The sequence below is a fragment of the Takifugu flavidus genome, chromosome 22 (assembly GCF_003711565.1).
Source record: "Takifugu flavidus isolate HTHZ2018 chromosome 22, ASM371156v2, whole genome shotgun sequence".
Classification (NCBI taxonomy): domain Eukaryota; kingdom Metazoa; phylum Chordata; class Actinopteri; order Tetraodontiformes; family Tetraodontidae; genus Takifugu; species Takifugu flavidus.
In genome coordinates, this window is record NC_079541.1 from 212,501 (window position 1) to 222,381 (window position 9,881).

General features: G+C 52.2%; 5 protein-coding genes across 11 annotated transcripts in view; 3 read left to right on the forward strand and 2 right to left on the reverse strand.

Annotated features, from left to right (window-relative positions):
- The window catches only part of dennd6b (DENN/MADD domain containing 6B), a 9,220-nt gene extending 8,952 nt beyond the window's left edge, over positions 1-268 (forward strand). For all 4 annotated transcript variants that reach the window (XM_057022458.1, XM_057022455.1, XM_057022456.1 and 1 more), the window contains one exon: positions 1-268. This exon is cut by the window's left edge and continues 714 nt beyond it. The gene's annotated coding sequence lies outside the window, so the exon portion shown is untranslated.
- A 54-nt stretch (positions 269-322) lies between these two features.
- gcc1 (GRIP and coiled-coil domain containing 1) lies at positions 323-3,713 on the reverse strand. Of its 2 annotated transcripts, none has more exons than XM_057022449.1 (4): positions 3,481-3,713; positions 2,656-3,074; positions 1,910-2,575; positions 323-1,810 (listed from the first exon to the last, which is right to left on the reverse strand). In XM_057022449.1, exons 2-4 carry the CDS (start codon positions 3,028-3,030, stop codon positions 551-553), a joined length of 2,301 nt encoding a protein of 766 aa, XP_056878429.1. In that variant the 5' UTR covers positions 3,031-3,074; positions 3,481-3,713; the 3' UTR covers positions 323-550. The 2 variants fall into 2 exon arrangements, with proteins under 2 accessions (XP_056878429.1, XP_056878428.1); XM_057022448.1 differs by having other exon boundaries at positions 3,485-3,695.
- Positions 3,714-3,859: 146 nt separating this feature from the next.
- On the forward strand, positions 3,860-6,101 carry LOC130519235 (ADP-ribosylation factor 4). The gene is made up of 6 exons (XM_057022470.1): positions 3,860-4,092; positions 4,432-4,512; positions 4,931-5,040; positions 5,116-5,187; positions 5,364-5,489; positions 5,603-6,101. Exons 1-6 carry the CDS (start codon positions 4,026-4,028, stop codon positions 5,684-5,686), a joined length of 540 nt encoding a protein of 179 aa, XP_056878450.1. The 5' UTR covers positions 3,860-4,025; the 3' UTR covers positions 5,687-6,101.
- Positions 6,102-6,197: 96 nt separating this feature from the next.
- lamtor4 (late endosomal/lysosomal adaptor, MAPK and MTOR activator 4) lies at positions 6,198-7,522 on the reverse strand. Of its 2 annotated transcripts, none has more exons than XM_057022471.1 (4): positions 7,244-7,522; positions 7,007-7,171; positions 6,757-6,874; positions 6,198-6,671 (listed from the first exon to the last, which is right to left on the reverse strand). In XM_057022471.1, the coding sequence occupies exons 1-4, from the start codon at positions 7,244-7,246 to the stop codon at positions 6,574-6,576; spliced, it is 384 nt and encodes a 127-aa protein (XP_056878451.1). In that variant the 5' UTR covers positions 7,247-7,522; the 3' UTR covers positions 6,198-6,573. The 2 variants fall into 2 exon arrangements, with proteins under 2 accessions (XP_056878451.1, XP_056878452.1); XM_057022472.1 differs by having other exon boundaries at positions 7,088-7,171; positions 7,244-7,517.
- On the forward strand, positions 6,875-8,462 carry atp6v1f (ATPase H+ transporting V1 subunit F). 2 transcript variants are annotated; one of them, XM_057022475.1, is made up of 3 exons: positions 6,875-6,893; positions 7,592-7,776; positions 8,085-8,462. In XM_057022475.1, the coding sequence occupies exons 2-3, from the start codon at positions 7,619-7,621 to the stop codon at positions 8,284-8,286; spliced, it is 360 nt and encodes a 119-aa protein (XP_056878455.1). In that variant the 5' UTR covers positions 6,875-6,893; positions 7,592-7,618; the 3' UTR covers positions 8,287-8,462. The 2 variants fall into 2 exon arrangements, with proteins under 2 accessions (XP_056878455.1, XP_056878454.1); XM_057022474.1 differs by lacking the exon at positions 6,875-6,893 and having other exon boundaries at positions 7,529-7,776.
- The last annotated feature ends 1,419 nt before the right edge of the window (positions 8,463-9,881 follow it).

The following is a 9,881-nucleotide window of genomic DNA, read 5'->3' on the forward strand; positions in this document are numbered from 1 at the left end:
TCCACATTCCCCGTGTCCCTCCATATTCCCTGTGTCCCCTCCATATTCCCTGTGTTCCCTCCATATTCCTCTTGTTCCCTCCATATTCCCCGTCTCCCCTCTATATTCCCTCCATATTCCCTGTGTTCCCGCCATATTCCCTCCATATTCCCCGTGTCTCAGTTGTTGCTGGTCCTGGGGTCAAAGGTTAGCTGAAAACAGGAAGTGAAGGAAGAGTCGACCCTGCTGTAGAACTTTAATAAATGTGACCCGTGGTTCCACTGGAAAACTGTTTTTTTCCGCTGCTTCTGTCTGGGAAACGTGGCGAGGATCAAAGCTGACGTTATACCGAAAACTATATTTATTAGAGTTCATGAGAACAATCAATAGATTTCAGCAATACAGTTAAAATAACGATGGTGATGAGCAGGTCAAACGTGGCTCACAAAGTAACATTTTAATAGAATAAATAATTATCCAAAACAACAGCCCTTTTCCGGAGCTGTGTTGCCACGGCGACGGCATCAGGTCCCCGGGGCAGCGCGGTGGCCGTGACTCTTCTTCTGTGGTTCTACCTGTTGGCGGACCACCAGCTGGCCGCCTGCAGCTTCATCACGCTGTGCCGCTCCTGAGGGCTGAAGTGCAGGATGGTCAGGATGGCGCCGAGCGTCTGCTGCCGCCCGCTGGGCTCCGGCAGCGTCAGGAACTTGTAGATGATGTTCTTCAGGTACTCCATGTTGGCGCCCTCTCTGTTCTGGTCCCTGATGAGCTTGGCCAGCTGCGCTCGCAGGTGGGCGGCCTCCTCGTCGTGGCGCTCGGCGTTGGCGACCAGCTTGGCCTGCAGCTGGTGCAGGTCGTCCTCCAGCCGGTGCTTCTGCCGCCGCAGCCCGCCCAGCTCCACCTCCTTTCTGGCGAAGTGCTCGGCGTAGAGCAGCAGCGTGGGCTCGCTGGGCGCCACCGGCCTCAGCGCCTGGCTGATGGCGCCGCTCTCGCTCTCGCTCTCCGGGGAGTCCAGCCGTTCGTCGGCCATCTTGTCGGCATCTTTTGGGCCGATGAGCGCTGCGGCCCGGAGCCTCTCCAGCTCCTGGTCCTTCTCGTCCAGCAGCGCCATGGTCCGTTCTCTCTGTTTGTGGAGCTCGGCCTCCAGCACCATCAGGTTGTCCCGATGCAGCGTCTCCAGCCGCTCCACTTCCTGTTTGTGGGACAGCTGCAGCGCCACCGCCTGCTGCTGCTGCTCCTCCAGCTGGTGGCGCTGCTGGACCTCGGCCTCGTCGCTCTGGATCCGCATGTTGATGTACTTCTCCTTGAGCTCAGCCAGCTGGTCCCGGACCTCCTCCAGCTCCCGGGTCTGGCAGCCATCTTTTGCATTCTTGCCCTTCAGAACCAACTGTGCTCGCTGCTTGTAGCGCTCAAACTCCTCCTTCACCTGCCGCAGCTCCTGCTGGTACTGCAGCACCGAGCACTGGTCCTCGTTCATCTCCACCTCAGCGACGGTCTTGAGGTCGGGGTCGGGGCTCCTCTGAGCGGCCAGAACCAAGAGCTTCTTCAGCTTCTGCAGCTTCTCCTTCAACACGCTGGCGTCCAGCTGAGACTCGTCCATGTTGAGGTCAACACTGGTCCTGCTGGACGCAGCGATGGCCAGGGTTTTGTTCTCCGTGTCCAGCTGCAGGATCCGCTCTCGGAGCCTCTGGGCCACCTGCTGGTCTCGCTGCCGGGTCTTTTCAGAAGAACCCAGAACCCCCGACAGTTCGGAAACCCTTTGCTCGAGATCTGCCACACGAAGTTCTGCCGCTTGTGCACGTTCACAAGCTCGTTCCTCAGCTTCACGCGCCTGGAAATCAGACAGGACAGCATTAGCACAACCCTACAGACACGGTCTTGGACTGTCCCCCCAGAACTGAGGCCTTGTTCTCATCTCCGCCTGGTTTACCTTCCTGGTCTCCATGTGGATCTGCTGCTGCAAATGTGTCTTCAGCTCTGACAGCTCTTGCTGGAGTTGTTCTACCCTGGGATCCAGTTTCTTCTGGTCCTCCTCAGCCGATTGCAGCCTCATCCTCAGGTCATCTCTCTCTTCTCTGAGTTTGTTCAAATGAGCCTCAAACTCCACCCCCCGATCTGCAGCCTGTGACGTCAGGAGGAGCGTGGCGTTGGCGTCCTGTAGGCGGAGCTCCATGTCCTGACGCGTGTCCCGCTCCTGCTGCAGAATCTTCTGTAGTTCTCGGAGCTGATGGACATGATCGCCCTGCTCCTGCTCCCTCTCGTGCTGCTGCGTGATGATGCGGGCGCGGCACTCGGCCAGCTGCTGCTGCAGGCCATGAAGCTCCGCCTCCTGCTCTGTCTTCATGGTCGCCAGGTGGGCTTGCAGCTCTTCCATTTCCTGCTTCAACTGGCGCTTGTCAGCCTGGAAACTGGCCTCCATGCGTGACTTCTCCTGCGTGACTGTGGCCAGAGCGTTGGTCAGCGTGCTCAGTTGGCTTTTCATCTGCGCAAGGCGGCGGTCCACCTCGGCCGGGGGACACAGTGTGGCCTGTGGCGGTTGCTCCGCCCCCATACCTCTGGTCTCCGAGGCACCCGCATCAAGTTCAGACCTCACAATCTGCAGAAAGATGATATCAATGGTTAGATGATTCAGCCTTGACCAAGAGGACGTTTTAGTTGGCAAATGATCAGACGTACCACGGCGCTGGACCGGCCTCCTGGATCTGCCTGGTCCTCCTCACTCTGGTCCCCTCTGGTGCTCTCACTGGGCGACTCCACGGACGCTGCGGTGTCCACACTGTCTTCACTGTGGAGCGAACACCCATCCTCAAGGACTTCTGAGGTTTGTTGGGGCAGATGACTGTGCACATGCAGCTCAGTGTCCTGGGACGCAGTGAGGGCCTTTAGACTGGCCTCCAGAGCCTCCTTTTCCTTCAGAAGACTTTTATAGGCTCGCACCACATCCTTGAAACGGGTCTGGTACTGGACCAGTTGCTTTTTCTGGGACTCGATGGTATCCAACAATTCTTTCCTGCTGGGCCCTCCCCCAAAACTCACCCCAAACTTCTCCATGCTGGTGATCAGATTGGATCCATCACAACAGCTTCATGTGGTTTCTGAAAATCAACATGACATAAACAAAAAGAGATGCCTAAACTGTCACAGATTGAAGAACCAGTTCCTTTTTAAAAAAAAAAAAAAAAAAAAAATTGGAAGTGATCAAGTTACAGTCAGTGTGTGTGTGTTTGGTTGTACTTCTGTACATATATAGGATGAATAACCTATATATTATTATTATTATTGCGCGGCTGAGAAGATGATATCAGAACTTTGTCGAGCTGGACCTGAACCAGGTTGACCCGGACCTGATTGTGCAGAGAATCGCCTGGATAACACGAGTTTGATCGGTGAAAGTGCTCACATCGTTCATCAACAATAGCTCGAACACGAAAAATGGAGGATTTTTAGTATTTCGTATTTTTCATTCGTTCCCAGCTCCGGTCAGACTGACTCGGTCCTCACCTACCGGAGCAGCGGCCGCCCAGCAGGAGCGATCGTTTACTGGGATGGAACAGAAACGGTCCTTGTCTTGATGATTCGACCCAGAACGGTGGAACTCAAAATAAAGCCCGGGTGGAGAGTCCGGACGCTCCGGCCGCCATGTTGGACCAAAGCGGAAGTCCGACAGTGGGAGGCGCGAGTCTCGCGATGGCTACAAATTCAGGAACAAATATCCAAATAATATTCGAAATTGACAAACAACTTTTTCAAAGCTCGTAACGTCTCATCTCACAAAAAGGGACTACATCAAAGTCAAGCTGTGCTGTTGTTTTCCTGACGAATTAGAAGGTTTGAATTTCTTCTTCGCAAATAAAGTTTTTTCAAACGATGACGTCATTTATTCCGCGTTGGCCTGGACGTGGCACCGAGGAGGAGCTGCGCCCTCTGGAACCGTCGCCTGCCGCTCTCTTCTTTTCTCTCTCAGCAACCTCGTCCACAAAAACGTCTGACATCCGCCCCGCTGAGCTTGTAGACCCCCGGCCACCGAACCGGATTGCACAGCTAAAATGGGTCTGACGATTTCGTCTTTGTTCTCCAGGCTGTTCGGAAAGAAGCAGATGAGGATACTGATGGGTGAGCGGCTTCATGCTAACTGCTGTCTGGCTAACGGGGCACCCATCGAGGCGGGGGGGGCTGTGAACTGGGGTGGGTTTGTTCGGGTTGATGATTTAAAAGTGTGTGTGCTGTGGTCTTTTTTGAATGAACTTAAAGTCCGGGTTTAACACCGAGCGTGGTCTGAATGATAGCTAATGCAGTTAGCCACTCCACGCTAACGCTCCTAAACAACGGGGTGATGGGAGATGTTGCCGCCTGCCAGCTGAAGGTTAACGGGTTGACTACAAGTAAAATACTGTCAAAGTGGGTAAAACCAAAGGATCATATTGTTACTAACAGTAAAACTTGATGTTTCAGTGGGTTTGGACGCAGCTGGAAAAACGACGATCCTGTACAAACTGAAGCTCGGAGAGATCGTCACCACTATCCCGACTATCGGTAATAAAGCATCGATAACACACCTGAGGGGAACAGTTTGGTGTCGCTGTGATGATTGTGAACAGCCTGACCTTCTGGGTCCTCATCAGTAAACAGCTGTTGGTGCATAAAGTCATCTTGATGGCAGTGGACCCGACAGCCAAGCTTCTGCAGGCCCGGGTTCCCCCGCCTGCTGCTCCCAGACCAACTCTGCTCACCTCCACAATGTTCTGCTGCCTGATTCCTACAATTACATTTGAATTTCCCAGCACTGTGTCTGTGGACCCACCAGGCTTCACGCTCATGACGGCTGTTGCTAACATGCAGATGTGACCCAAGTGTGTCTGAACTATAGAACACAGAACCCTCACAGAACCCTGCATGTGTTCCTTTACTGGATAAGAAGATGTTTGTTTGACATAAATGAACAATATTTCAGGCTTTAATGTGGAAACGGTCGAGTACAAGAACATCTGCTTCACAGTCTGGGATGTGGGCGGCCAGGACAAGATCCGACCTCTGTGGAGACACTACTATCAGAACACACAGGTAGGGAACCAGAACCCCCAGGGCCTGCAGTACACACACGGTGCGCTGACCTCTGACCTCCCTGATGTGTTTCAGGGTCTGATCTTTGTCGTGGACAGTAATGACAGAGAGCGAGTGGCGGAGTCTGCTGACGAGCTGTCAAAGATGGTGCGTTACACGGCTGGGTCCGAGCCCGCCTCACATGCCCAACATTTTGATGTTAAACTAGGAAAAATCTGTGATTGCTGAATAAGCTTGTTCTCAAAAGGAAATCAGACAGGAAGTAGTCATAGTCCAGCTGTTGAACACTGTCACATGACCCTTCGTGTCCATGATGTCATCAGGTCCAAGAGGACGAGCTGAAAGACGCCGTTATCCTGGTGTTTGCTAACAAACAGGACCTTCCCAACGCAATGGGAGTGAGCGAACTGACTGACAAACTGGGTCTGCACAGCCTGAGGAGTAGAACCGTAAGAACACACGGCGGGCCCTCCAGAACCATGCTGCCGCAGGCGTGAGGCGCCTGTGGGAACACGGGGTGTTTGCGGCTTGCTGCGTCTGACCTGATGTCTTGTCTCCTCAGTGGTACGTCCAGGCCACCTGTGCCACCCAGGGTACCGGCCTGTACGAGGGGCTGGACTGGCTGTCCAACGAGCTCGCCAAATAGACCAGCGCCTGCAGACCTGAAGACTGACTCACTTGCCGGGGTGCAGATAAAACTGAGAGGAGCCACAATTAAAAAGGACTTTTTTTTAAATTATAAATGTGTCTGTAGGAGGAAGTGATGTCATGGACTCTGACTTTACTTTGATTTCCCATCAGCCCCCCTCTCTTCTTCCTGCAGATTTTTTTTTTTTTTTTTAAATCCGCATGTTTTAACTCAAGTTTGTGACCAGATGTTGTGGAAGAGTAGGGCCAGAAGTTCACAGGTGAAGTGCACCTGTGGGAGGGTCGGGTTGAAGGAAGGAGTTAGTAGAGTTGTGACGGCTGATTCCACAGAGCAGACCCTGAAGGCCTCATCATTCCCTAATGATGTGACGACGCAAAGACGATGATGCAATAAAGTTTTCTTATTTCTGTCACTTGTTGCCAGGGTGGACCTGTTGAAACGTGTTGGTTCTGATCCATTTCACTCACTTTGTACAGCTTTGGTTGTCTGGAGAAAATGCTCTTGTCTGTTTTGGAAACGTAACATTGTGAACCTTTATTTAATGAGAAACTTCTTGAAGAAAAATTAATTCTTCAAAATTTCTACAAAAAGCCAAACCTGTTTTTACTGAACAGACAACTTTAAACTTAAGGAAAACTCACATGGATTCGATCTGAAACAGAAGAACACCCCAGAGTTGAAGGATTAAAAAGAACGCAGAAACGAGCCGGACTGTAGGGGGCGCTGTCACCGGGACGCGGATATAGTGTGAGATTCAGGAGCAACTTTAAATACTTTAACTTCACGCTGTCCTTTATCCCATCGGTCCAAACACGAATAAGAACCCTGGTCTGATGTTCGGCCGTTGTTTCCGTCTTCATCGACGCCACCTCACTTCCGGTTCGCTACACTCCGATTGGTTCGTGCTGGTTGTTCTGACGTTTGACAACAAAGACTTTCTGAGCAGAAACTGTCACCACATAAACGAAATCTTCCAGGACAACTGTGGAGACACGTGACAAACAGCTGAGTCCAGGTAAGACACGCACCTGTGCGTTAGTCCCGGGGACATGCGCGAGGCGACTCACCTGACATGCGTTTGAAGGACGGATCAGCTGATCCAGGTAGCCGAAATCGACTGGCCGTTCGGACCATCTGCATCATCACAGCTGCAGTGTTTTCATCGTTCTCTAGCTCACCTGCAGACTAACGACCAGAACCACAGGTGAGATCACGGTGGACGGGTCACACTGGACCTCCAACCCTCCAAACCCTCCCTCTTCCCTTAATAAACGTCACGTGAGCCCACGGTAAAGAACCATGGAAGCGCCCGGTCACCTGTGGTCTCGCGCATGTGGCAGCCGGACCGGACGAGGACGGAAGTCTGATCCTGTAAACAAACATAATCTGCACACTCACCGCCAGAACTCCGTCCTCACTGATGACCAGGTACCCGAGCTGGTCCGGGATCCGCTCCAGACCCGAGGTCAGCACCGCGGTGGTCTGAGACATAAGGACCATCATTGTGGAGCTTTGGATAAAGGCCGTCAACAAAACTGTTCAAACCAAACTCACCATTCTTCTTCTTCTTCCTCTTTCCTCTTCTTCTTCGTTTGTCTCGCTTCGGTTCGTCGTTGTTTCACGTGACTGATGCCTTTGCGTGCTGTCGGAAATCTAAGAGTTGCTTTGCAGACGGTCACGGAACAGGACATGTGTGTCCCTCCAACACGACATGTGTCGCTTCACTCAGTAATTAATGGCTTTGATATAATGAGGTCGTCAGCGAGATGAAAGGCTCGTTTCCGGTGGGGGCGCGATCCCGTCGCGCTTTGCGTAACTCGGGCGGAAGTGTCGGTCAGCTGATCTCCTCACGTGATCGCGAGCCTCCGTTAGCTAACAGCTAAACTCTTTTGTCGTTCTGAGGTGAAATTTTGGCGTCTGAAGCTCGTGATGGCCGGCCGCGGGAAACTGATCGCTGTTATCGGGGACGAGGACACGTGCACGGGCTTCCTGCTCGGAGGAATCGGCGAACTGAACAAGAACCGCAAGCCGAACTTCCTGGTGGTGGAGAAGGACACCAGCATCACGGAGATCGAGGAGACCTTTAAGTGAGAAGCGCCATCATCGGACCCGTCAGAACATGCTCTTCGTCAATATCTAGAAACAATATGTTACCATAGAAACGTGGATTATTTAAACGATGAATGGGACTTTTGAGCTGACGACAGAAGCAAAGCTGACATTTTAGTCAGGCTCTTTACTGGTTTTATTCGTTCTGATTATTCTGATTTATTCGTTCGTAATTGATTTCAGTGACTCAAAGATGGTTGATATTTAACTGTTGAAAAAGTTGATGCTTTTGATTGAAGTCTCTCGCAAAGCTAACTTCCCGTTGACTTCCTGTTCCTCCCTGCAGGAGCTTCTTGGCTCGCAGTGACATCGGCATCATTCTGATAAACCAGTTCATCGCTGAAATGATCCGCCACGCCATCGACGCGCACATGCAGTCCATTCCTGCCGTGCTGGAGATCCCATCTAAAGAGCATCCGTATGACGCGTCCAAGGACTCCATCCTCCGGCGCGCCAAGGGCATGTTCTCCGCCGAGGACTTCCGATAATCTGTCCAAACACCACATGTTTACAGATGTGATGAGCTCAAGTGTCCCTGACCTGCGGTTTTGTTGTTTCCTGTGACTTTTCTCGTCGTGGTAGTTTCGATGTGACACGTGGAAAATCTTGTTTTTCTGATGTTAACTTATAAAGATGTTGAGGACAATAAAAGACATGATTGTGACCTTCTGCTTCAGTTAATTCCAGAATAAAAGTCCCCTGACAGGAGACTTGCTGTGAATAGATAAGCACTTCGGTGATGACGTCACAGTGTGAGGTCAGAGGTCAGCAGGGGTCCCGTGGTTGCATTGCCAGAGTAAACAGCGTTGACCTTCGGAGGATGAGGGCTGGTGTTTGGAGAAGCTTGACTGACTGGGACCTTGAAGGCAGCAGCAGTATAAAACCAGTGTGAAGGCGTGAGCGCCGCCAGTCTGATGCCCGAGGAGATGGTGCCACTTCAGACCTTCGCACTCGTCACCATGGCGACGATGATGGTGACTTCTGCTGCTGTTCTTCCTCCTTCCCATAATGGCAGGTGAGATCTGTCGTCGGGAACATGCTCACAGGCAGAGGAACATGGCAGGAAACTGGTTTCTGTTTCCTGTTGGCAGCAGTGAGGAAGCTGGACGCTCTCAGAGGTTCATGAGTCGGGAGGAGAATTCCACCAGGTGAGTCACGTCCATGACGCTGTCGAGCTTCAGAGGTTCCTCTCATCAAACATCAGCTCAGGAGACCAACCTTGGTCCAGCCACCAGCCAAACATCTGCAGCCTGCACAGCTGGAACAGCTGCATCGTGGTCAAATGTCTTTTACTGCCTGTTTTGCAGGTTTGATTCTCGCCAACATGTGGAGGGTTTGCAGAACATCTCGCTGCTGTCAGTACTCGTCACCTCTAACCAGTAATTGTCACCTCTAACCAGTAACAGTAACACGTCACCTCTAACCAGTAACCAGTAACACATACCAGTAATTGTAACCTCTAACCAGATCGTGCTCTAACCAGTATTGTCTCTCTCTCTCTCTGTCACCTGTAACAGTCTCTCTCTCTCTCTCTCTGCACACCTGTAACTGTATCTCTCAGATCTCTTCTCTCTAACCGCCTGTACCTGTCTCTCTCTCTCTCTCTCTATCCCGGCCTGTTGTTACCTGTCTCTCTCTTCTCTCTCTCTCTGCCCACCTGTACCTGTCTCTCTCTCTCTCTCTGCCCGCCTGTACCTGTCTCTCTCTCTCTTGCCCGCCGGTACCCTGTCTCTCTCTCTCTCTCTGCCCGCCTGTACTTCTCCTCTCTCTGCCCGCCTGTCCCTGTCTCTCCTCTTCTCTCTCTCTCTCTGCCCCCACCTGTTACCTGTCTCTCTCTCTCTCTCTCTGCCCGCCTGTACCTGTCTCTCTCTCTCTCTCTCTCGCCGCATGTACCTGCCCGGTCTCCCTCTCTCTGCTGACACTGTGACCTGTCTCCCTCACAGCCAGAATCCCATCACACGGGGCTGCATCTTCTCCACCTGCATCGTGACCGACCTCAGTAACCGCCTGCAGGGCGGAGATGAGACAGCTGGTGATGAAACTACCAACCCTTGGGTAATGGAAGGAAGTGAGAGGAGGCGGC

Excerpts from the sequence above, each read along its gene's own strand:
- gcc1 (XM_057022449.1), bottom strand. The coding sequence starts at position 3,030 with ATGGAGAAGTTTGGGGTGAGTTTTGGGGGAGGGCCCAGCAGGAAAGAA. Across the intron at positions 2,576-2,655 it reads GAGGCCGGTCCAGCGCCGTG|ATTGTGAGGTCTGAACTTGA; the intron begins GTACGTCTGATC and ends ATCTTTCTGCAG. Across the intron at positions 1,811-1,909 it reads TCCACATGGAGACCAGGAAG|GCGCGTGAAGCTGAGGAACG; the intron begins GTAAACCAGGCG and ends TCTGATTTCCAG.
- LOC130519235 (XM_057022470.1), top strand. The coding sequence starts at position 4,026 with ATGGGTCTGACGATTTCGTCTTTGTTCTCCAGGCTGTTCGGAAAGAAG. Across the intron at positions 4,513-4,930 it reads CACCACTATCCCGACTATCG|GCTTTAATGTGGAAACGGTC; the intron begins GTAATAAAGCAT and ends ACAATATTTCAG. Across the intron at positions 5,490-5,602 it reads ACAGCCTGAGGAGTAGAACC|TGGTACGTCCAGGCCACCTG; the intron begins GTAAGAACACAC and ends TTGTCTCCTCAG.
- lamtor4 (XM_057022471.1), bottom strand. Across the intron at positions 6,875-7,006 it reads CCACATGCGCGAGACCACAG|TCTGCAGGTGAGCTAGAGAA; the intron begins GTGACCGGGCGC and ends TCTGGTCGTTAG. Across the intron at positions 6,672-6,756 it reads GTCCTTCAAACGCATGTCAG|TTGTCCTGGAAGATTTCGTT; the intron begins GTGAGTCGCCTC and ends GTGTCTCCACAG.
- atp6v1f (XM_057022475.1), top strand. The coding sequence starts at position 7,619 with ATGGCCGGCCGCGGGAAACTGATCGCTGTTATCGGGGACGAGGACACG. Across the intron at positions 7,777-8,084 it reads GAGATCGAGGAGACCTTTAA|GAGCTTCTTGGCTCGCAGTG; the intron begins GTGAGAAGCGCC and ends TCCTCCCTGCAG.